Below are 25,345 nucleotides of genomic sequence, written 5' to 3' on the forward strand. Positions count from 1 at the left end.
TGACGTCACACGAGCAATGTGTCAGACTCCCCTGACTGCCAGCCAGCCTGACTGCCTGCTATAGGGCCTCCCAAGCGTCATTACGTCACGTGACATGCCTGCCTCGGAAAGGCTCTGCTGCTGCTGCTGCTGCACATCCGGAAGGAGCCGGGGATCTGATTGTAGAATTGTGGTGGCGCAAGGTTTAAATGGCTGAAAGGCGCAGTTCTACTCAAGAAAGGGTTTAAAAGAGGTGAGGGCTGCAGGGGGAGGGAGGGGGGTCTATAATTTGCTTTGGTAGGTACTGGTAGGTACTGGTAGGTACTTTGGTAGGTACTTTGGTAGGTACTGGTAGGTACTGGTAGGTACTTTGGTAGGTACTGGTAGGTACTTTGGTAGGTACTGGTAGGTACTGTGGTAGGTACTGGTAGGTACTTTGGTAGGTACTGGTAGGTACTTTGGTAGGTAGAGCTGCAGTGTGATATGTACAGAGTGCTGGGTGCCACAGTTTGACTATGTATGAAGTGCCTATGTATGAACTTTTACAAGGTTTTTAGCTGAACTGCTTCGCCCCCTATATTATACAGTAGTAATAAAAAAAATCACACCAATTGTCATGTGGTTTGTGGCATGTTATAGTAAAAAAGTTATTTAAACAAAAAATCAAGTTACTGATATGCGATTTGTGACATAACAGCCCAACATCACTGCACTGCTATAATTAGCATGTATTGCTAACTAATGTTTGGGAAGTTCAGGGCAATATGTGCAATACTAACAAAATAAAAGATTATAATAATAAGTTTACTACAATCTGAATGACCCATATCTGCTTATTTCTGTAAGTTTTTGTCTGCTCTACCTGTTGCATTTCTTTTTACATTTTTTCTTTGTCCTCCTTTTTCTGTTTCTCTGGACATACTCTCAAAGATCTATCAAAGATCTGTTTTTCTGTTTCTCTGGACACACGCTCATCAGACAGGTGGGTTTTTGCCACCCACTCAGTTCCTAAGCCAATGTTTGTATCGTAATGCACACCTATAAAGACCTCTTCTAGAAGGGCCTCATCAGGATGCCAGTTCTGTCGTTGTCCAACAGGATTTTGTCCAACAATTTTCTGATTTGCAAGATAGATACAGTGCCTATAGAAACTATGTACCCACTTGGGAGTTTTCTTGTCATACAACATTGAATCACAGTGGATTTTATATTGTTTTATTACACTGATCAACTGAAATAGACTAGTTAAGGTCAACGTGAAAACAAAGTAATTTAACTTAATTGCAATTAAAAAATAGCCCTTTTAATGTGAGACACCGGAATCCTCACTGTTGCACGTTATATAATAACATACAACATGGAGAAAAAAATAACACTTCAAATTAAATCAGTCATTAACAAATATAGGAAGAAAGTCAGTGACCATGCAAGAAGTTGTTTTATAGGAGTGTGGCAAAAATAAAGTCACTGTTAAAATTTACATCATGTATTTCCCAGTGTTTGCAACAAGGTACATGGGAAACTTTGAAGTCTGCTGGAGGAAGCTGTTATGGTCTTAGGAGTCTAAGTGCCATGTTTGTGTAAGCATTTATATAAAGCTCGTAAAGGTAGAGGTTAGAACAAGTGCAGCAAAGTAAGGCTGATGCCACACGTGGCGTTTTTACGCTGCGTTTTTTCTCACTTTAAAAACGCAGCACAAGCCACACAGCCCTTGACTATGGCGTTTTTCAGCCTAGTACTGGTGACGTAGCAAATCCCGTTTCCATGGTGCTAATAGTGCGAAATAGTAAAAAATGCCGCATATTTCCGCTAGGTCTGGCAGCTGCCTTTGTGTATACATAGGAATAGCTTGCTTTGCAAATACTGGCGTATTTCAGCCAACGCTTGAAAAATCTGTGCTAAGGCGTTTTCTAGAGTATTTATGCATTGTGTGGTTTGCCTCGAGTCTTTTCAAGTTATTTCTATGGATGATGATATTGGGCGTTTTTCAGCCGCTGAGAGAATTAGAAAATACGCAACGTAAAAACGGCACGTGTGGCATTAGCCTAAAGATATTCTGGAGGAAAACCAGATGCAGTTTGCAATAAACCCGAGCCCTGGGTGAAGATTTGTTTTAGCAAGACCCCGAGCATAAAACACAAACTACACACGAATAGATTATGTCATGAAATGGCAGGGTCAGTGTCCAGATCTCAATCCAGACTTGAAAAATGCTGCTAACTCGCTATACCCATGCAACCTGAATGAGCTTGGGCAGATTTGCAAACAAGAACTGGGGAAAAATGGCAGTGTCTTGATGTGCAAAGGTAAAGGACCTTTTCCACTCCAGGCTGGGATAGCTACCAAATGAGCATCTGCTAAATATGAAAGGGATGTATACATATGCAATCAGCTATTTTTTTTTTAATCTGTGTTATAAGTCTATTTCTGTTTACCAATGAAAAAAAAAAGAACTAAATTAAATTGACTGTGATGTTCTATGACAATAAAACATGGATGAAGAGATGAAGTGTATGACCAGCTTCTCCCATGATACTTCCAGTGTTCTTTCCATATTTCTCACATTCCCAACAACCATTTCCTTTCCTCATCTCTGTGAAATACAAACTGTATACAGTGCTACAGTGCTGCCCTAGGCACCGGACCTCATTCCACCCCTCTTATATCATAGTTTAATGCATATGCAAATTCCATCTAGCATTCTTGCTTGTGCCAATTGCAGCAGAGTCTGCTACCAACCCCACCACAACTCTGTCATTGGATTTATTTCCAAGTATCTGTTTGCAGGTTGGGGGAAGTTGTTTTTTCCCAAGCACATCCCACTAAAACTTCTGCCCTAGGCATGAGCCCTCAATTGCCTAGATTGCCTATTTGGTAAATCCGCCACTGGTGTAATTTCATTTATACATATATATATGTAATGTGTTGAAAATAAAAGTCACATTTTTATAGGATGTGCCAATTTTAATATTATATATATATATATATACAGTGGTGTGAAAAACTATTTGCCCCCTTCCTGATTTCTTATTCTTTTGCATGTTTGTCACACTTAAATGTTTCTGCTCATCAAAAACCGTTAACTATTAGTCAAAGATAACATAATTGAACACAAAATGCAGTTTTTAAATGAAGGTTTACGTTATTAAGGGAGAAAAAAAACTCCAAATCTACATGGCCATGTGTGAAAAAGTGATTGCCCCCCTTGTTAAAAATAACTTAACTGTGGTTTATCAATTTCAATTTTCAATTTCAATATCAATTTCTGTAGTCACCCCCAGGCCTGATTACTGCCACACCTGTTTCAATCAAGAAATCACTTAAATAGGAGCTACCTGACACAGAGAAGTAGACCAAAAGCACCTCAAAAGCTAGACATCATGCCAAGATCCAAAGTAATTGAGATCTATCAGTCTGGTAAAGGTTATAAAGCCATTTCTAAAGCTTTGGGACTCCAGCGAACCACAGTGAGAGCCATTATCCACAAATGGCAAAAACATGGAACAGTGGTGAACCTTCCCAGGAGTGGCCGGCCGACCAAAATTACCCCAAGAGCGCAGAGACAACTCATCCGAGAGGCCACAAAAAACCCCAGGACAACATCTAAAGAACTGCAGGCCTCACTTGCCTCAATTAAGGTCAGTGTTCACGACTCCACCATAAGAAAGAGACTGGGCAAAAACGGCCTGCATGGCAGATTTCCAAGGCGCAAACCACTTTTAAGCAAAAAGAACATTATGGCTCGTCTCAATTTTGCTAAGAAACATCTCAATGATTGCCAAGACTTTTGGGAAAATATCTTGTGGACCGACGAGACAAAAGTTGAACTTTTTGGAAGGTGCGTGTCCCGTTACATCTGGCGTAAAAGTAACACAGCATTTCAGAAAAAGAACATCATACCAACAGTAAAATATGGTGGCGGTAGTGTGATGGTCTGGGGTTGTTTTGCTGCTTCAGGACCTGGAAGGCTTGCTGTGATAGATGGAACCATGAATTCTACTGTCTACCAAAAAATCCTGAAGGAGAATGTCCGGCCATCTGTTCGTCAACTCAAGCTGAAGCGATCTTGGGTGCTGCAGCAGGACAATGACCCAAAACAAACCAGCAAATCCACCTCTGAATGGCTGAAGAAAAACAAAATGAAGACTTTGGAGTGGCCTAGTCAAAGTCCTGACCTGAATCCTATTGAGATGTTGTGGCATGACCTTAAAAAGGCGGTTCATGCTAGAAAACCCTCAAATAATGCTGAATTACAACAATTCTGCAAAGATGAGTGGGCCAAAATTCCTCCAGAGCGCTGTAAAAGACTTGTTGTAAGTTATCGCAAACGCTTGATTGCAGTTATTGCTGCTAAGGGTGGCCCAACCAGTTATTAGGTTCAGGGGGCAATTACTTTTTCACACAGGGCCATGTAGGTTTGGATTTTTTTTCTCCCTAAATAATAAAAACCCTCATTTAAAAACTGCATTTTGTGTTTACTTGTGTTATCTTTGACTAATAGTTAAATGTGTTTGATGATCAGAAACATTTTGTGTGACAAACATGCAAAAGAATAAGAAATCAGGAAGGGGGCAAATAGTTTTTCACACCACTATATATATATATTAGTGTGTGTGTGTGGTTTTTTTTTTCCAAATCTACATTGTTTCCTTCCCATTTCATCTCCTTTGTCATTAAATTTCACACAGCCTTACTCATAGCTCACTGATTAAGCCAGTACTAAGGGGGGGGGGTTCGGAAAATTGTGTGTGCCACTCCACCGGCGATTTACATTCTAGCCGGTGGGATGGCATTTCGGGGAGATTTGTCGCTGGCGACTAATCTCCCCGTCTGTCATGGCCCTTAGGGTGAAGACACACTGAGCTACTAGTAGCAGCAACTTGTTGTGGCTACTAAAATAGATAATGCTGATCATTTACTGATAATTGCCTCAATGTGTTTTAGCAGAGGCAATGCTCAGTATTGTCTATGGCTGGGTATTTTCTGGCGTTTAGTATCCTTGAAAAAGTAGCTGCTGCTAGTAGCTTTGTGTGTCTTAATCCTAATAGTGCTAAAGGGCTAATTTTGTGTAGATATTTTTACAACATCAATTGTTATATAGTATTTTAGGTTGAATTATGCCTGTCAAATTTTTAAATGAATATATTTTTGGAATAGTGAAAAAAAAAAAATCAAAATGTAGCAAAATGTAACAAAGATTGAACACAAAAACATTTCCCTTAACATTGTTTGTCATAATTAACCTTTCATCATGACATTAGCCTAGCTTGCTACTTGAAGCATTTAAATTGCATGTGTCCTGTAACCATTTACCTTGCAGCTGTGTATACACAATTTTATTTGCTCATTTGGGCACCATTCAGGTTGGGCACAGATGCTTGCTATGTCATTGTAAGGAAAAGACATTTGACTTATTTAAACCAAAGGGCAATGTAGGAGATGTCATATACTATTGTTTTTAGGTTGTTTAAAGTACTTAAGACATGAGTTAAATTCTTTAACCTCTCTGGCTCGGTATGTATATAGAGGATGTCCAGTTCAGGCAGGGCAAATATTGTTAGTTATTTAGTTTATTTTGTTTCTATGTCATTTTGCATATATATTATGTTGTTTGTGCCTAAATTTGTCTTGATTAGTTTCCTTTTCTGATATATTGTTGTTTTAGAAATTTTAGAGTGTTGCTTTACCCTGCTAACTTTATATCAGTGTGTGTATTATGTAGCATTAACCTGTTAGGATTTCTACATTTTTAATTTTACATTTTAATACACATGTTACAGTTTCATGTGATGCTGTTCAAGGTGAAGGGCTAATAATGTTTCTTGTAATCCATAGAATTGTTGTGACTTGGCATCATAAAATGGTTTACAGCTTTTTCACCACAAGGTTGTTTATTTTGTGTACAAAAGACACCTTTGTGTATGAGTCCCAATTAAACTTAACCTTTTCAGGCCCTGTGTATATCTTCAAATTTTGGGGGATTAAAGGGATACTGTCGGGATTTTTATGGTGCACTTTTTATTTCTAAATTACACTTTTTACATAGCAAATAATTCACTCAACTATTTAGAATTATTTATTTTTTTTGAACCAACAAATGTATTTTTTAGTAATATTGGTGTGTAGGTGCCATCTGCATTGTGCCTGAGTCTGAGCTTTCAGAAAGAGCCAGTGCTACACATTAGAAAAGTTTCAGATAAACTATTGTTTCTCCTACTACTCCCATGTAACTGGAGGAGTCCCAAGCCAGACTTGGATTTCTTACTATTGAGTGCTAATCAGATATCTACTGGGAGATGCTATCTTGCCATCTTCCCATTATTCTGCTGAATGCTGGGGGGGAAGGAAGGGGGGTGATATCACTCCAACTTGCAGCTCAGCAGTGAAATGTGACTTAAGTTTATCAGAGCACAAGTCACATGGCTGCAGGCACCATGGGAAATGAAGAATATAGCTAGCCCCATGTGAATTTTCTAAATGAAATATAAAAAAAAAATACCTCACTTAGAATTTTGACTGGTAATGTCTGGTCTAAAAATCTTAAGGCTATCTTCATAGATGCTGCTGAAGTTAAGACTTTCTGCTTTTCCATTTTGTTTCTAGTTATTACAGGTGTGGCATTCTCTATAAAAGTATTGGCAATGCCCATTTATTTATAAGGAATGAAATAAAGTTTGTTGTTTTATTTTCCAGTTATTTTAGATACATGGAGGTTTTACGTCCCACCCTAATTAATATTGGAGGGAGGATATACAGAAAAAATGCAGTTCGAGAAGCATCTCATCAAAACGAGGAAGACGAGGAGGATTTCTACAGAGGTAAATATGAATGCAGTTAAAGGTTATTGGGAATAAAAGCAGATTTGTACATTAAATTATGAAAACATTCCTTTCAATTTGGAGCAGGTGTTTATAGAATTATAAACCCTTACAATGAACTAAATAAACATACCCTCCTATGTATAACACACTAGCATGTGAGTACAGCCAGCAAATTTGCTGTGCACCATCATTATTATTTATTTATACAGGTATGGAACCCGTTATCCAGAATGCTTGGGACCTGGGGTTTTCCGGATAAGGGATCTTTCCGTGATTCGGATCTCCTACCTCAAGTCTGCTAATACAATTATTTAAACAGTAATTAAACCCAATAGGATTATTTTGGCTCCAATAAGGATTAATTATATCTTAGTTGGGATAAATTACAAGGTACTGTTTTATTATTACGAAAAAAGGAAAAGGAAACCATTTTTAAAAATGTGAATTATTTGATAAAAATGGAGTCTATAGGAGATGACCTTTCCGTAATTCGTAACTTTCCGGATAATTGGTTTCCGGATAAGGGGTCCGATACCTGTATAGCGCCAGGAATTTACAGCATGAAACAACAGGATCTGAGGATGCTGCTTGCAACAGCTTACAATCTAAAGGGATAGGAACCAAGTTAGAATAGATTAGATCATTAGATTGTTCAGTTGCTGATGATCCTTTGTGGTATGTTGCCTCTAATTTAAGTTGCATCAGTTAGGCTTTTTTACAGGTGGGTCATTAGGAAGTGTTTGGAGGGAAGACGAGATGCTCAAGAGAAGTCTAGCATCCGTGAATGGGATGAGGCTATGGGAAGAAAAGAGACACAAATATTAGAAGCAGGGAGCCTAAAGGCAGAAATGAGATATAGGGAGCACTTTGATTGTTAACAGAATACTGTCATGGGAAAACATGTTTTTTCAAAACTCTTTATTTAATAGAACTTCTCCAGCAGAATCCTGCATTGAAATCTGTTTTTCAAAAGTGCAGATTTTTTTATATTTGATTTTGAATTTTCACATTGGGCTAGCCATATTCGTCATTTCCGATGGTGCTACTGCCATGTGACTTGTGCTCTGATAAACTGTAGTCACACTTTTCTGCTTTCCAGTTTACAAATGTGCTCAGTGACCCCACCGTCCATATTGCTCCATTAAGCTACAGTTTATTGTTACATTTTATTCTTAAAGGGTGCCTATCAACCTAAAATTGCTTCCCCCACCAAAGGTGTGGGCTAATAGAGCTTGCATTCTGATTGGGGGAAACAGTAGCCTTTAAAAAAAAAAAAAAAAAAAAAAAAAAAACTAGCCCCCTAGAGTGTGTGGGTGGCCAATCACTGTTAATGTTTCCCCCAACCGGAGTGCAGGCTCTATTAGCCCACACCTCTGGTGGGGAAAGCAGATTCATGGTGATAGATATCCTTTAAGCTCTTTGGCCCTGTTTTCACTGTCTATAACAATGGGAAGCTTGTAATAAAACTATGCAAACTCAGAAAGATATATGAAGCATAAAGATGGCTATTAATAGTGTAATATAGCCACTGTGTCTATTTTTATAAAAAAAACTAGTAGACCAACATAGCGGGCCAACATAGTCTGAACCAATATCTTTGCCAAGGTACGTGAATTTTTTTATAAAGCAATTTATTATACATATGTTTGCTGATGTGTCATATCTGATCAAGCCCCTTTCTTAAAGTGCAATTATACAAATAAAGTTACACAACCCCACCCTCACAAGGAGGTCATTTAACCATGATATATCCCCTTTCTTTTATCTAAAAAGCTAGACAGTGAATAAGCAGTGTTAAACCCCTTGGGCACCAAAATGCCAATCTATGTTGATTACCTGTTTTTTTTTTCCTTACAGTAAATCTCCCAGTTGAACACATGATGAACATAACATGTTTTCCTCACATAGAATATAGTTCATGTGCATGATATTCACACAGTGTGTGATGCAACAGTTGTAGTTAGTCTCTCACCTTTCTCCCCTGCAATCAATCTGGATAGGATAAAAGATTCTCCCTATACTCAGCCAGAAGGGTGGCATGTAAAGGTGTGATGGGGCTCCCCATTCATGTAACCTTTACTTTCCAGAAAAGGTGACTTTCAAAACTGAAATACCAAAGCTAAACATTCTATGATAGGCTCTGTGGGAGAAACACACTTTTTTTTTCAAATATTCACTGATAACTCTTATGCCTAAGTAACTAACCATATCTCATAATCTGTAATTGATAAATCATGTAGCTTTTCCAAAACAAAGTCCAGTTTCTTTGATATAACTTGGTAAATCATAAATCAAAACCAGGAAAATATGGTCTGCCAATGACATTTGTGTGATAACTGACCTCCCTGCTTGCAACCTTGCCAACATGTGTTTTATAGCCACGGGCTAAAGAAACTGGTACAGGTATGACCTGTTATCCAGAATGCTCGGGACCTGGGGTTTTCTGGAAGAGGGATCTTAATGTAATTTTGATCTCCATTACTTAAGCTCTGCTAAAAATAATTTCCAGATAAGGGATCCCATACCTGTTTATCCAGCTTGGTAACAAAGTATATTTTAATACAGGCTGCACACTTAACAAAATACTTAGATCTTTAGGGATATGCAAGTGCTGAGTCTAGATTCACCGAAGAGTCTAAAATTGGTGTAGTTAGCATCTGTCAGCATAGGATAACATGCTTCTTTTCTGTTCTAGAATCTGTGCAGTGTTTGGACGAGCCTTGTGATGACTTCACGGTGGAAGAGACTGAGAAAGGCTTTCAGTGTACAATAGATCTTCCCAGTCAACTTTTCAAGTAAGTTATTTATCCTGGGATTTATTTTTTTACATTATGTTGAATTAAAGGAATTCATGATGAATTTGATGTGATACGTGTTTACTCTTTCCTCTAATGCTGGGTTCACATGGGCCTTAAAGCGTTGCAGTTGGGCAGTTTTCCATCAAAGTGCCAGCTAAGAGGCAGATGTAAGATGAGGGCTTGCCACAGAAAAATTCACCCCTTTTCTTTCTATTCCTATTAGATTTTTAAAAGTGTATTTATCAATCGGTGAAAGTTAAAGTTTACCTTTTGATAAATACACTTTGTTACATAGGAATGAATAGAAAGTGGGTGAATTTTTCTTTCATGAGCTCTAATACCACATTTTAATAAATCTGCCCCTTAAGGTGGCCATACACGCACCGATATAATCGGTGCGTGTATGGCATGTCAGCGAGCCGACCGATATCGCAGGAAGCTGCTGAAATCGGTCGGCTCGCCGATCGGCCAAGTTAGAAAATTTTGATCGGGCGCCATAGAAGGCGCCTGACCAAAATTCTCCCTTCAGAGCTGAATCGGCAGAAGGAGGTAGAAATCCTATTGTTTCTACCTCCTTACCTGCCGATTCAGCCCTGAATGGTGTGTGGCGGATCTGACGATGTTTCGTGCGACCGACGGTCGTACGAAACATCGTGAGATCGCCACGTGTATGGCCAGCTTTAGTGTATGTTATATTCAGTCCAAATGACCTGATTTCTGACTAGTTGCTATGTCTTTACAACATCATTGTGCTCTGGGTGGGAGCAAGAAGTCACTGTGCTTTTTCCACACAAGATACTACTTGAACCTAGAAAGATGTGAACCAGAAGAAGAAACTTTAAATTTAGGAGTCCTCTAAGCAAGTACAGTACCTACCTAGTAGGCGTCAGGTAGAGAATCAGACAAATAGAAATTCTAAAAAGTGACATTTTATTTTCTTGTCTTTAATTCCCAAAACAAATGTGTTTTTTTTCCTTAGTGCAATATTTATACACTGCTTTATGAAGCTGCTGTTTTTTAATATCCTAGATACATTATTGGTAAGAAAGGAGAAACCAAGAGAAATCTGGAATCTGAAACCCGTACCTCTATCATCATTCCCAGGCCTGGTGTAGAAGGAGACATTAGTAAGTTGCAACATTTTCTCCCAGTTTTCCAGAGTAGAACTATTATGTTTGACGAGACTAACCTTGGTTTGAGTTTATGGGTTACTGGCCCTTTAAGACTTGTCTAGGCCAATCCTACCTGTATCTTTCTGTTCAGGCTCTCTGATATACATTTTTTGAACCACTGCCATACTGTAGTTGCTTTGGTAATTGAACCCTAGCAAGCAGTTAGCTGATGAAATTCCAGACTGGAGAGCTGCTGAACAAAAACCTTAAAGGAATACTGTGACAGGAAAACATGCTTTTTACAGAATGCATCAGTTAATAACACTACTCCAGCAGAACCGAGAGTCTAGCCATGTTCTTTACACCCATTTGCCCTAAGCCATATGACTTGTGCTTTGATAACATTCAGTCACTCTACTGCCGATTGGAGCGATATCAGCCCCAGCAGCTGATCAGCTGGGAAAGGGGAGTAACAAGTTAAGTAACAACTCCCTGGCACCTGTATTGCCCCATTCATGACTCCTCCAGTTACACTAATAGTGGCCATACACGGGCCCTTAGACCGATTCGGCAGCTTATCTCATGTAGGGGCACAAATGTCAGGCCCCGACCGACATCTGGCCTGAAATCAGATATTGATCGGGCAGGTTAAAATATTTACTTAGATCAGGGACCGATTCGGCTCAATCCCCGAACCGATTGCGCCTATTACTGGCGTTCTAATTCAATCGTCACCCCAGGGCCAAATGACTGAATTAGCCTGAATTCACCCAATATCGGCCACCCATAGGTGGGGGATATCGGGAGAACATCCACACTCACTTGGTGACCGGATCTTAACGTGTATGGCCACCTTAAGTCAGCAAAACAATAGGTTATCTGAAAGCAGTTGTGTAGTGCTGTCTTTCTGAAAGATGGTTTCTTACACATTTTCTCATTCAAGAATAACAATTTAATTGAATTATTTGCAATGTACACAGTGTAATTAAGTAATAAAAACTACACCATAAAAATCATGATAGAATCCCTTTAATTAAAAAAAAAAACACAATTAAGAAAAGTTGCAAATTAGAATATATTTGTCTATATCATGCTGATAATTAACTTTAATGTAAACTCCTATTTTATTTGCAGCTACCACCCTTCATATAGTTTAAGGCTAATGTACCACGGAGTGATTTAGTTGTCCACGATAGATCTCTGTTACTGCAAACAACTAACCACTCCGAAATGCCTTTTCACTGGCAACAAAGGGAATCGTGATGGAAAGGTCTACGCATCTCTTTGGTTTTCCAGTTGAGCAATAAAATTTGCGCAACCTCAGAAAACTGAAGCGATGTGTTGACGATTCTCTTTGTTGCCGGTGGAAAGGCATTTATGAGAGATTAGTCGCCCGTGGTAGCAGAGATCTATTACGGCCAGTTTATCTCTGTGTGGGACATCATCAGTGTATGAAACTGTACAATATGGTGGAGACTGACTTGTTTTTTCCTGCAGGGAGGATCTGCATTTTCATACAATGTTTGTTTTTGCAGCATGGTGCAATTTTTACCTCCATATTAGTCACTCCCAACACCAATACCCTTGTCTATAACATTATTTCAGCATAGGAGGCTTAAAGGAACAGTAACACCAAAAAATGAAAGTGTATAAAAGTAACTAAAATATAATGTGCTGCTGCCCTGCACTGGTAAAAGTTGTGTGTTTACTTCAGAAAGTCTACTATAATTTATATAAATAAGCTGCTGTGTAGCCATGGGGGCAGCCATTCAAAGGAGAAAAGGCACAGGCACATAGCAGATAACAGATAAAACACTATTGTATTCTATAGAACTTATCTGTTATCTGCTATGTAACCTGTGCCTTTTCTCCTTTTTTCCAGCTTGAATGGCTGCCCCCATGGCTACACAGCAGCTTATTATATAAATTATAGTAGTGTTACTGTAGCAAACAAACCAATTTTACCAGTGCAGGGCAACAGTGCATTATATATTTATTACTTTAAAGCTCTTTTATTTTTTGGTGTTACTGTTCCTTTAAAAGGATGTAAATACTGTTGCTCAACCATGGCTTGCCCACATAGTGCTGGACTACAACTTTGGTGTATTATGAAGAGTTTGATGCATTGGTGTTGCAGCCCTAGTCTAGTAATATCAGGGGACAATAAGTGGGAACAATATTTGACCCTTTAACCAACAACATTTAATCAACGTGACTGACAAACAAAGTTACACTTATCCATGTAACTTTTCTACTTTGAAGTGACTGTGCAAGAGTGGTGTGAGAGTGCTGCCAGTCACAGGCAGTGAAAGGGGTGAACCAGCACTGACTTAAGCAAAATGTATAGATGAAACATATTCTATGGAGAATCTAAAACTTGCTATTTTGCTATTTGAGCAGCAGGTGGTGCACTTGTACTAAATACAAAAATGTTTTTGATCAATGCATCTTTAATGCTTTTCATTGGTTTTGCTTGATGGTCTTCTCAGCATGTTGTTGATTGCAGATATTAAAATGTCACGTTTACCTTGATTTGTAATCTGTGCAGAGATTTATTAATGTAATATTAATGAAGACACACATATATATGCGCACACATATATTCATATATATTTATGAACACAGAACTAAAAAATATCTAAATTATTGAGGCTACATAGTAATTTAAAAGTATTTAGACAGCTTTGCATCACAAAAGGTATACCTAGCAATTCCTTTTAAAGCAGGTCTTTTCAGTAACATCACAGATAACACACTCCTCTCCACTGCTTAGTCTTTGGGTGCACACTGGCCACGGATTCTGCCATTGTCCCCAATAGACTGCTAGATGTAAACTTAGCCATACTCCATTCCCTGCTTAAGGGGAACTGTCCATAGGAATATTTCTTGATTTTATTTTGCTTTAGGGGCTGCTTTAAATTAACCAAGAGTGCTTGTGCATGCTTTTGTTTGGGAAATATCACTTTTATACAATTAAAGCAGTCTGAGCTTCCTTGTGATAACAGTCAAAAGAGCACTTGCAGAGTCGGGGTCATTATAGGCAATTTGCCCCACCCTCAGCAAATAAAAATCATATGCAACCTAAAAGTGTGAAATCACCCCATTTGCCAATGGGGTTCATTAGTGTAATTACATATAGTGACCTAACAGCAATTGTTTTTATTCAGTCTTCTGCAAGCAGAGAGCCCCTAATACTCAACACCTGCACTTAGATACAATTATCTTATAGGGCTTATAGTATCTTATAGGGCAATTCTTATATTGCATCTTATGGGGCAATTTCACCTTTATTAGCAAAACTATAATAACACATAAAACAAAACCCCTAAACTTTAGATAACCTGCCAAGTTTGGTAAAATGGGAGTGGTATTTAGGGGGTGTGGTCACAAAAATGGGCATGGTCAAAAAATTATCACCACGCTACACGCGGCATTTCTTTTCAGTTCTTTTTTGCATTTTTCACATGTTGGGAGGTATGTTACCCTTCCAAAATCAGGTTTCCTGAAGGCTGCAAAAGATTTCTGCACTGTAAAAGATCAAAACAAATCCGAAATAGTTTGCACTTCTGAACTTGCTCCCATGCAACACCTAATGGTAGCACCTTAGGGCTGTGGCACATGGGGAGATTAGTCGCCCGCGACAAATCTCATGTGTGGCGGACGACTAATCTCCCCGAAATGCCATCCCACCGGCGAGAATGTAAATCGCCGGTGGGATGGCATATGCGGCTCCGCGATTTGCCTTGAGAGGAAACTTTCGCAATTTCGGGGAAATCGCGGCACTGCATATGCCATCCCACTGGCAATTTACATTCTTGCCGGTGGGATGGCATTTTGGGGAGATTAGACGCCCGTGACACGGGAAATTTGTCGCGGGTGACTAATCTCCTCGTGTTCCACAGTCCTAAGATGTAGAAACCCTGTTTTGCTATTATTTGACTTGGGTCATTTTAAGTATATTGAACAGAAGAAACAATAGGTTATCTATGGTGTAGTGCTGGCTCTTTCTGAAATCTCAGAATCAGGCACAATGCACTGACATGGCTGCCTACAAACAAGTACAACTAACTTACAGCTACAAAAAATACGTTTGTAGGTTCAAGAATAAAACTTTAAATGATGTGAATTATTTGCAGTGTAAACAGTGTAATTTAGAAATAAAACCACACCATACAAATTATAATAGAATCACTTTACACTTCTACGTGTCTGACATCTATATAAAAAAAAGTAGGCAAATTTGCAGACCTGGATCTTTATTGTTGTGGGGCTGCTAGATCTATGGGTTGGTGCATTAAATTAATTATATTAAATGCAACATTTCTAGCTATATTGTATTTTAGGCTTTGATTCTCTAATTAAAAATAATTCTCCTTCAAGGCAGCTTCTTACAACCTGGCCACAAACATCATTATTAACAATCATTTGCAGTACCTGTACATATTCAGCAGGGCTGTATGGTAGAAGGTTGAATACAATACATCAAACATACAGATAACATACAAAGCAAGTATAAGTATGCTTAAAACTGTCAGTATGATCAGCATTTTATTAAACAGGGGGAAAATACTACTTAGTACTTACATACAGTAATTGTATGGAGACTGGATTTATTTTGTAGAAGAAACTGCCATGAAAAAATATTACATTTGACTTTGGTAGGGTAATGACATAATATTTTTCCTATAAGGTGTAAGAACTTTATTGCGTATGGCAGTTCAACATCTGCCCAGTAAAAATAGCTCCTACATAACGACAGAACACATGTTAACCATAATTACAAATCTATATTTTTTCACATTACACAGTAATATTTTTAAACTGTCAGAATCTAAAGAGTAATTATCTCCCTCCTCCCTCTGTCACAACTGCTCAACTTAATTAGACATTAATTAAATCTCATTGTGCAAACACCATTTTAACTCTGTATATCAGAACTAACGTTATCTTGTTCAAATAAATAGGGATTTTTGAAAAAATACACTTTTTCAAAAAGCTTTTGAAATTGTTATATTCTTGCTGCTTGTAGAGATGCAGGAATACTTCTGAAAGTATGTATATTAGTAAGGAAGCTCTGGGACAGATCTCAGACCTTTCTGTTAGATACTTTATTACCCACCATAGGTCTCTAATGATCATTACAGTGAGGTACACAGAGTCCTTCAAGCGCAATAAATCCCTGTCCAGTTTAGCTTTAATCATAAATTTGGTGCTTGGATACTGTATGCATACTAACTTCCCATAATTTCTCCTTGTTAATATTTCCTATTCATTTTTTCTGCAAGTCTAATTTGCTCCAGGTAGTTTAATATTAATAAAGATATCTAGTTGAAATGTTTCTATTATGTACTAACTGCTTTGGAGGTGTTTCCTATGCCTTGCTAAGCTTTCGTATCCAAGTGACTTTGCCAATCAGTCCATTTAAATGAGAAGGAAATGTTAACTAACGGGGTGGCGCCAAAAGTCATCATTTACCTAATAACCCCGGCTGGGGCTCCTGTTAGCAGAAAACTGCCCTGGCCTGGGGTATTTCTGCAGAAGTTCTTCGGAACTTCTACAGATCTTTCCATTCGCCTAGGCACGGGCATGTGAAAATGCCAGCTTTATGTTTGGCGCCAATTCAGGGTATCAGGTAAGTGATATGAATCACCCCAGAAGGGCTTAAAAACAGCTAGTATTTCACTAATAATACCTGACAGAACTGCTATTTAACTTTTAGTTTTATTAGGAACAATTTCCAGGAACCCTTATATTTTTTATTTGAAAATACCTGTACAGTTTGTCTGGTAGGGCTTTCAGTGGCAGTTTGTAATTATAAGGGCTCCAGTGAATACAACACTAAATAATATATATTTTTGTAGAATTTAACTAAATCATGTTTTCCAGCACTTCTTTACTGTACTCCACATTCTGTCAGGCTCAAATTCATATTTTTTTTTGATGATTTCTTCGCTTTTTTAGTGACTTGCCCAAGGGGACAATGAATTAAACAAAAGTACCAACACAGGAATGGAATGCAATCCTCCCTGAATCATGAGTTATTAATGTGGCTAAGACAAGTTACTCAGAAAAGCTGCCTACACTGTTGCTCATAGACTATAGACCAACAACTGTAGTTTTGATTCATGAGTGGCAGACTATATACGGGGTTATTCCATGGGGCTTGTATGCAGGCTCACCTACAGTATTATGATTGCTCCTCATAGGATCAAGCTAGAATTTATAGGGCCATATTTGTGAAGCATCCAATATTTTCTAATTTGTCATATTTGGTGTAGATTTAAACTACTATATTATGAATCAGGACCAGTTAAATTGGTTGGAATGTGGAGTTTTGTTAAAGGTTCCACAGTCTAACCAACTTATACACATAATTATATTTTTTATGTCAAAGCTCAGAATTCAAATTTACGTAATATATAAATGAAAAAAGAAAAAAATTGAAACATGCAATTTTGAACAACCATCCATTGTCATAAATTATTACTATGATATCATAAAGGTACAAATACGATGCCGGCTTCATATCCTTGGGTTACCCCCCCCCAAAAAAAATAAAAACAAATATTGGACGTTATAATAATGTCATCTTCAGGAGACCAGGATTTATGTGTTAGTATCTCTTTATATAAGAGTTTTTTTATGTAACAAATGAAATTATGAAATTAAAATATTCATCTTTTAAGCAACCATTGTAAATAATTATTTCTATCACATATTAAAGGGATTATGATGCTGGGCTTAACGCCAGTTGTAATTAGAGTGCACCTTAGTGTATGGCAGTTTAGGTTTTGCAAAATAGCTGATGCCTAGCTCTCTGCTTTTGGAATTATAAACAAGCACATTGATAGGATTTGCCTTTCTTGCTGCGTGTGTGTACCACTGCTTAGTGGCAAGTTGAAAGCTTTCTCTATTACTCTTTCACATATTTCACTTTCATTCAGTAATTACAGGGCAGCAACGCAATGGAGTCATTTCTGCCAGAACACGAATTGAACTGCTGGCTGAAAGTTTTAGGAGAAAGCAACCATTCACCCACTTCCTGTCCTTTGCTCTTAACCATCCTGAAATCCAAGAAAAAGTCCTGCTCTTTAAAGAGGAAGTTTTGGCCAAATGTTCAAAGGTATTGCACATTTTATTTCCGTGATGCTGTTTATTTCCATTATTATTATTATTGTTATTCAGCCAAATGTAAACTACATTATAACAAATTTACATTTTTATTTAATGCCTGAATGGAAGCCTACCCACTTGTTTGTAGATTAAAACAGTAGTAACTTGTTAGTTATTTCATGTCATTTTTCCATCTCACTAATTTACTTATGGTTTCTTATCCTACAACAACTGCTCCATACCTCTCTGTGGTTGTCACCATATCAGCCAAGGTTTCTTCCTCTTCTTTTCACTACGACACAGAGTGTCAGAGATGACTTTTTGTTTCTAAGTTCGGCTTTCACTCTTTTCTGCATGCCTGGAGTGAAACAAAAAGACAGAAGAATCTGAAGAAGATGGTGCCAAAATTCTTCTGCAGAAATACCCTGGGCTGTTGCAGATTTTAGCAAACAGGAGCACCGGCCCAGGGTATCAAGTAAGCAGTGTTAAACTTTAGTTCTCCTTTAAGGTAGGTCTGCAATTATTTATATACAGGTATGGGACCTGTTATCCAGAATGCTCGGGAACTAAGTGAGGGATCTTTCTGTTATTTGGATCTCTTTAGGGCAGTGACACACAGAGAGATTAGTCGCTGCACAACAAATCTTTGCTGTCGTGGACGACTAATCTCCCCGCAATGCCGGTGGGATGGCATACGCGGCGCTATGATTTGCCGAAGTTGCCTTGAGAGGAAACTTCAGGCAACTTCAGCAAATAGTGGTGCCACGTATGCAATCCCACTGGCAATTTACTTTCTAGCCAGTGGGATGGCATTGCGAGGAGATTAGTCTCCCGCGACAACAAAGATTTGTTGCACGACAAATGTGTCACTGCCCTTAACTAAAAATAATTTAAAAACTAATTAAACCCAATAGGATTGTTTTGTCTTCAATTAAGATTAGTTATCTCTTAGTCAGGATCAAGAACAAGGTACTGTTTTATTATTTATTTATTATTACAAAGGAAAATGTATATATTTTTTTTAAATGTGAATTGTTAGATTAAAATAGAGTCTATGGGGGTTGACTGTCCAGTAATTCTGTGGTTTTTGAATAACAGATCCCATAAATACTTTAAAGTAAATTTTATCACAATGTTATTGATCCAATGTTGTTTTCAGTTGAATAAACTGGTAGAAAAAAATCAGGGCTCTTAAAGGACCAGCAACACCAAAAAAATGTAAGGGCTTTTCATGCATTTAAATATACAGTACTTCTTTGGTAAAAACTGAGTATTTGCTTACCATTACTACACTTGCACATATAAATAAGCTGCTGTGCGCCTATGGTTGCAGCCATTCTAGTTTAATTGGGCTGAAGAATACAATGGTATTCATTCCTTTACAGAAAGATAAACACAAAACTATGAAATAAAAACTATTCTCACATAAAATAGGAATTTGTTACTATGAAATTGTTTATTTGTAGGTACAGAATGTACAGATTCAAACCCCAAGGGGCAGATAGACTGGATTAAATATTGAACTGGAAATTCTGAAGACTTCTTAGCATATTTTCCCCATATATTAACACTTTTTTGAACAAACTGTTCCATTGAGGAAATTACATTGTTAAATATGAAATGGCAAGAATTTTAGCTAGTGAAATTATTGAGTGGTAACTATCAATGGTAAATATACACCCAAAATGTAAAATAAATGGCATATATTTATTTTTTCTCAATTTATGGTGTTGCTAGTCCTTTAAATATACTGTATTTTACATTGAAACTTGCTGCCAACACAGCTTTTTTTACATGAGAGAGGTAAGTACTAGGGATGCATGTAATCCAGGATTCAGATTAGGATTCAGCCAAGATTCTGTCTTTTTCAGCAGAATTTGGCCGAACAGAGTCAAAATCCTTAAAATCACGTGATTTTTTGTCACATTAACACAGGAGTTGTCTTCAGCATTTCCTTATCCTAATTTCATATGAAAATCAGGATTTGGATTTGGTTTGGTATTCAGCCCAATCTCTCGCAAAGGATTTGGGGTTCAGTTGGAACCTAAAATAGTGGTTTTGGTCCATCCCTAGTAAATTCTAATGATCCTTGGTCCTAGCCATATACTACTTTTGGGTAGAATACTTCTGATGGATTTCAACAGTTGTATCAAACCAGTTACAATATCTCACAAGCTATTATTTACACATCATGCACAGTAAGGCATAAAGTGTGTGCATAGACCCTTTATTTGTAAGCTTTCATTCTTGATTAACTATACTGTAAAAACTTGGTATCTTCCTGAGAAAATAGCACCTATTATGGCCTACGCTGTTTCTTTATTTCTTCTTGCATTTTAATTTGCCTGTTTCCATGAACCACATGCTCAGGTTATGTATAGTATCATCAGTAGGTTTTTACATGGCATTCATCTTGTTCCAGAAGTGGACAGTGTTAATCAATAAGTCATCTAGCTCTCTGTGTAACCATTTGATTTATTGACTAATGCTCTGTGCTGAAATGTTAATTACAAGGTATCTTATTGGTTGGATTATTGTGGTCTTAAGAGCGTGGATTTGCATTTTAGCACTTAAGTAAGAGGGTATTGGATTTTAATGGCTTCTTGGCTGGTCAAAATGTGGTACTCAGTTGTGCAAGTTACATGGGCTTATTATATATGCAGTGTTTCTTGAGACTAGCACTTATAGGGAGCACACAGGGTTTAATAGTAAGATTCTCTGCTACTTAATAATAGATAGAAAATGATTACATGTGCTTGAAAAGTGCCCAGGACTTTTCTGTTAAGGCATAGCCAGACAGGAACAGGCATTAGAAGCTGACCTTGTAAAGGAATCCCTACTGAGCCCTGTACAGTCATTTCCTAGTTGGGCTGTAGTTCTTATAAATATTTAGATAAAATATACAGAAAATTGGGCAGGGTTTGTATACGGCATATGTTTTTCAATTGTTTTATTTATCTGTAGTACATCCAGTTTTCCAGATGAAAAGGCATAATTTGCTGACTGCTGGCTTCTTTTAATGTATGTAAAACTGAGTTTGTCAGGGAAATATATTTTTCACCCCTTATTTTAAAATAAGACTGTTGCTTAGTGAGTGTATCATTCTATGAAAATCAATATACTGGCAGCCCTGAGCTCCAGGGCTGCCAGTATATTGATTTTCATAGAATGATATTCTGTCATGAAATTGAAAAACAAATTGTTCTGCAATGCAGATATGAGACCTATTATCCAAAATGTTCAGTACCTGGTATTTTTTTCAGATAAGTGATAAGCTTTCTGTAATTTCTGTAATTTGGATCACCATACCACAGTCTACAAAAAATTAAAACATTAAATCAACCCAGTAGGATTATTTTGCCTCCAATATGGATTCATGTAGCTTAGTTTCCATCAAGTACAAGCTACAGTTTTATTATCTTATTATCTTCTAGTGCTGGATTAATAGTTGACACCGCCTTAAAGTAGAAAACCTTTCAGTAGGTGTTTTTGTTGCAATTTGGGTATGCAGGGAGTGTGAAGGGAAAGTTTTAGTTCCCAGGTTAACTAAACTGGTTGAAATATAAACAACATTTCGGGACCTGAGGGTTTCTGGATAAGGGGTCTTTCTGTAATCTGGATCCCCATATCATATAAACATTAATTAAACCAAATATGATTGTTTTGCCTTTTTTTATTGAAGGTAGGATCAAGTACAAGGTACTGTTTCATTTCTACAGAGAAAAAGGAAATCATTTTTCAACATTTAAACAATTTGATTATAATTGATATGGAGATTATTAATTATGTTTTAGAAAGTTTATGCCAAGTATGGTAATCCATACTGGTCAATTAGATGTTTGCTCTTAAACTGGTGACCATTAAAGTGTACCAGGTGCAGCCTATAAATTAAGTATTTTTTCAAGTAGCAATATTAATTTTGAGAGGTATAATACATGCTAATGGCATAACTTCCTGGGAATCACAGTAAATAAATGTATAAGAATTTATTTCAAATAGTAGTATGTTACTTTGCATTATTGGTCAGTCAATAATATTCTTACAGTAAATACGGGGAAATACTCCACACTCCTCCAGATTCTGGTGTTGATAACTTAAGCTGAAATGAGGGGTCATAAGCAGTTCCCTTCTGAGTGTGGGTTTCGGAAGTGAGGACAGGCAATTAAACATTAATTTTCGTAATTACTATACAGATGTTTATATGTATAGTATAAACTGAAGCCTATTTCCTGTAAAATTCCTGATTTAACTTAATGTTTAGCTCTTCCAGATAATTAAAGCAACAGAATTGCCTTTTCTGGAGGAAGAACCATTCCAAAGTTACGGTATTCCTTTTTCAAAAAGCTGTTTTGTCTGCATCTTAAAGCATTGTAAATTATAGCCTGTGGCACTGTTATAATGAAGCCTATAGGCAAAATTTTCCCACTAGCACAGTTTGTAAGAAATAGCTCTACAAGTTAATGCAAATGACAAAGCTATTAATCCTATCTTGCAAGTATTTAAATTGAGCAACTGACAGAATTACCAATTGTTTTCTGTCAATTGGGCAAAAATGCATAAAAGCAATACTTTCCCTATCAATATTATAATTGTACATAAAATAGCCACTCAACAAGATGTGCTGCATGTTTGCATTAGTACATGAAATGGAGAACACCTGCAGAGGCTGTTACAGCAGTGGATCTCTGTTACAATGTGATGTTGCAAAACATGGAGGCAGTCAACCTTGCTGGAGAAATTGGATACAAGGAAGCTGGGCCCAAATTAGCAGCCTGGTAGAACTGTTAAAATGGAGAGGGTAAGACTTTGCAAGGACCCTCTGGTGTAAAACATAATTTACTTATCCTTGAATTATATTTCATGTTTGCAGTAATCCATTCCAGTCAATTCTCACAGTGCCTTACATATGGTTAAAAGACCTGTAAAGGAGAAGTGTACAAGATAAATAGCAGAAAATAGTATCTTGGCTGGGGGGCGCTGCAGTATTGTTTTTTGAAATATATCCAGCAGTATTTTTTATTGCAACATTGAGGCATATCAGAATAGCGGTCTGTCAGTATCTATTGGGACATACTTATCAAAATGTGAAAATAAATCTTACCCATTTTACTAGAGATTAGTTTTATAGCTCTTTATTTCTTTGTTGAAGGGTGAAGAGAAATAGAACTTAATGTTCACCCTTTGATAAATATGCTTCTAAAATACTATACAAGAGGATAAAGAATTGAGTAGTCCCCTCCAGTGAACTGTATTTTGCACAATTATAAATTCAATGAAATCTGGGGAGCAAGGTTATCAACACACTGTGTTGAATGACAAAGTATGTGTAATGTTTATTAAGGCTTATGGCACACAGAATAGCTGCTTCCACTCCTGTGCTGCCTGTTGTTCATATGAACCACTCATGACACGGAATTTTGTCCTGAAAATGCCCATTTGGGAGTAAAGGTGGCCATATTTAAGCTGCTGATTCTGCCCCTTTAGACCAAATTGGCATTTTATCTGCAAATGTATAAGGGCCCTCCAACAGGTTAACCCAATCAATATCTTGCTGAAAATTGGCCAGATGTTGATTGGTCAGGTTTCATCCTACTGTCGGATTGAGGACTGCATTGGCTCATTCATGAGGCCCGTTGCCTCATAGTCTGTATTCTTGTTTTTGTGATCTGATTATTTGGCCCTAATGCCAAATGCCCAATATAGGGCATATCAGGGAAAGGTTTGCTTGTTTGGCAACCTTGCCAAATGAGTGGATCTTATAATGCATGGCCTCATTAATGTATTTCAGCTAGTGTAGATACCCTTGTGTTCACCTGTTCTCGACTATGACAGTCGTTTCCGTTCATGAGAATGAAAGGTGACACAAGGGTGTTAATCTGTTATCCGGTAACGCAAAACATTTTTATGCAATTATCATTACTGATAAACATTATATGCACCAGTAGATGCATAATCTAGCTAAAGTATACAACTGCATCCATCATGATATGAGACACCGGTTCATGCTTGTTGTTTGTTAGTATTTATTGTTTTTAAAAATAATGAGCTTTATTTAAACAGAAAGGGCTGACAAAATTGACCCATGTGTGGCCAGGTTAAGCATTGTCAGAGAGATGCATGCTACTGTCGCTTTCACACAGCACCCCCCTACCATTTTTGCCTTGCTGAAATAAATTCATAACAACGTTGTCAATAAAACCCTACACAGCTCATCATTCCACTACAAGCCTAAATGCAATTCTATTCTTGTGACATACTTATTTTCTTTCCTCATGAAGAGATTAAATTCTATCCTCATTCTGGTACACTAAACCCCAATGCATTATTTTGGCCTGGCGAATCTGACCAGCCATTACAGTCCTTTAATTCCTGTATTATAATACCTAGCAATAAAACAGTGTGCTGAGTGCCTTTCTCACTTTGTTTGTTCTCTACAGTAGTCCCTTGGCAGCTGTTGTAGGTTTAATATTCTGCAGGCTAATCATTCTCAGTGTTAGAAATGGCTTTCTGGGACTGTGCAGGAGATAAAAGTAAGCCTTGCATTGTGGAGCAGAGGTAATCAGTGATCAGCATCTTCCCTTTCAGAGGGTAGGGTGCGTGCGTGTTTCACTTATGCAGTGTGCGCTGTTAACTGTTTATTGCCTGAGAGACCATGCTCAGTGATCATTTTGTTGACATAACATACATAACTACAAATCTTATGTGCGGCCTGATATTTCCCTAGTAATACATATTTAATTGGCAGTGCATCCCTTTGAGGCACTTTATTAACCAAACCCTGCAGACATTCTTATTTAAAGACTTTCTTCTAAAAAAGGGCTGCGTCCTTGTGAATTCATAATAGAGTTTCCACCAGGCCAGTATTTGACCAGCCTACCTGGTAAATTACCAGATAGAGTTTGTGAATCCCTCCCTTCGTTGACTCTTCACTGCCGATCGCCTGTAACAACGCCAGTCCACCCATTCACTGGCCCCATACACTTTTTCTCCACCCAGCCTGCTCATTTCCCTGTCTCTTACGCCATAGTCCTGCCCCCAAATGACATAACGTCCGCCCCTAACTCAAAGGCCAGTATTTGTGGCAGCCTAATTCATACAGTTATTTGAATGGTGGACCACTGCTGCTCCTCGTAAAGGTGACACTTGCGAAAAGTGCAATATTCTTTTTTTTAGCTTGTCATGTATTTGGTCATATAATGTTTTTAGCTCTAGGCAAAGTTTAGTGAGTTTCCCCCATACCTTACTGCTTTCTACACAATTATAAAAGTTAATGCGAATGTGCAGAAGCCATGTACCCAATATGCTGAATATTGCGATTTCTCTGGGAGGTATGAAACGGTTGCACTTACAGGGGCACATTCATGAAAACACAAGTTTGAATCCCGAATGGGATAAATTCGTATTAGATACGATAATTTTTTAAGATCGCAAATATCACGAATATGCTTACGTCAAAATTGTATTAGTCACAATAATATCATATTGGTGATCCGAAAGTCACTAAATTTTCGTACCGAACGAT

General features: G+C 37.7%; 1 protein-coding gene across 2 annotated transcripts in view; it reads left to right on the forward strand.

The window, feature by feature from the left end:
• The first annotated feature begins 5 nt into the window (after nucleotides 1-5).
• The window catches only part of ascc1 (activating signal cointegrator 1 complex subunit 1), a 119,769-nt gene continuing 94,429 nt past the window's right edge, over nucleotides 6-25,345 (forward strand). Inside the window, exons 1-5 of one of the 2 annotated variants that reach the window (XR_004223448.1) lie at nucleotides 6-232; nucleotides 6,673-6,797; nucleotides 9,496-9,595; nucleotides 10,628-10,725; nucleotides 17,655-17,833. Coding sequence is in view for 1 of the 2 variants with exons in the window: in NM_001102901.1 (NP_001096371.1) it covers nucleotides 6,686-6,797; nucleotides 9,496-9,595; nucleotides 10,628-10,725; nucleotides 17,655-17,833 (489 nt within the window). In the remaining variant the exon portion in view is untranslated. The remainder of the gene's footprint in view (nucleotides 233-6,672; nucleotides 6,798-9,495; nucleotides 9,596-10,627; nucleotides 10,726-17,654; nucleotides 17,834-25,345) is intronic. The other variant, NM_001102901.1, reaches the window with a different exon arrangement.

Source organism: Xenopus tropicalis, chromosome 7 (assembly GCF_000004195.4).
Source record: "Xenopus tropicalis strain Nigerian chromosome 7, UCB_Xtro_10.0, whole genome shotgun sequence".
Taxonomy (NCBI): Eukaryota; Metazoa; Chordata; class Amphibia; order Anura; family Pipidae; genus Xenopus; species Xenopus tropicalis.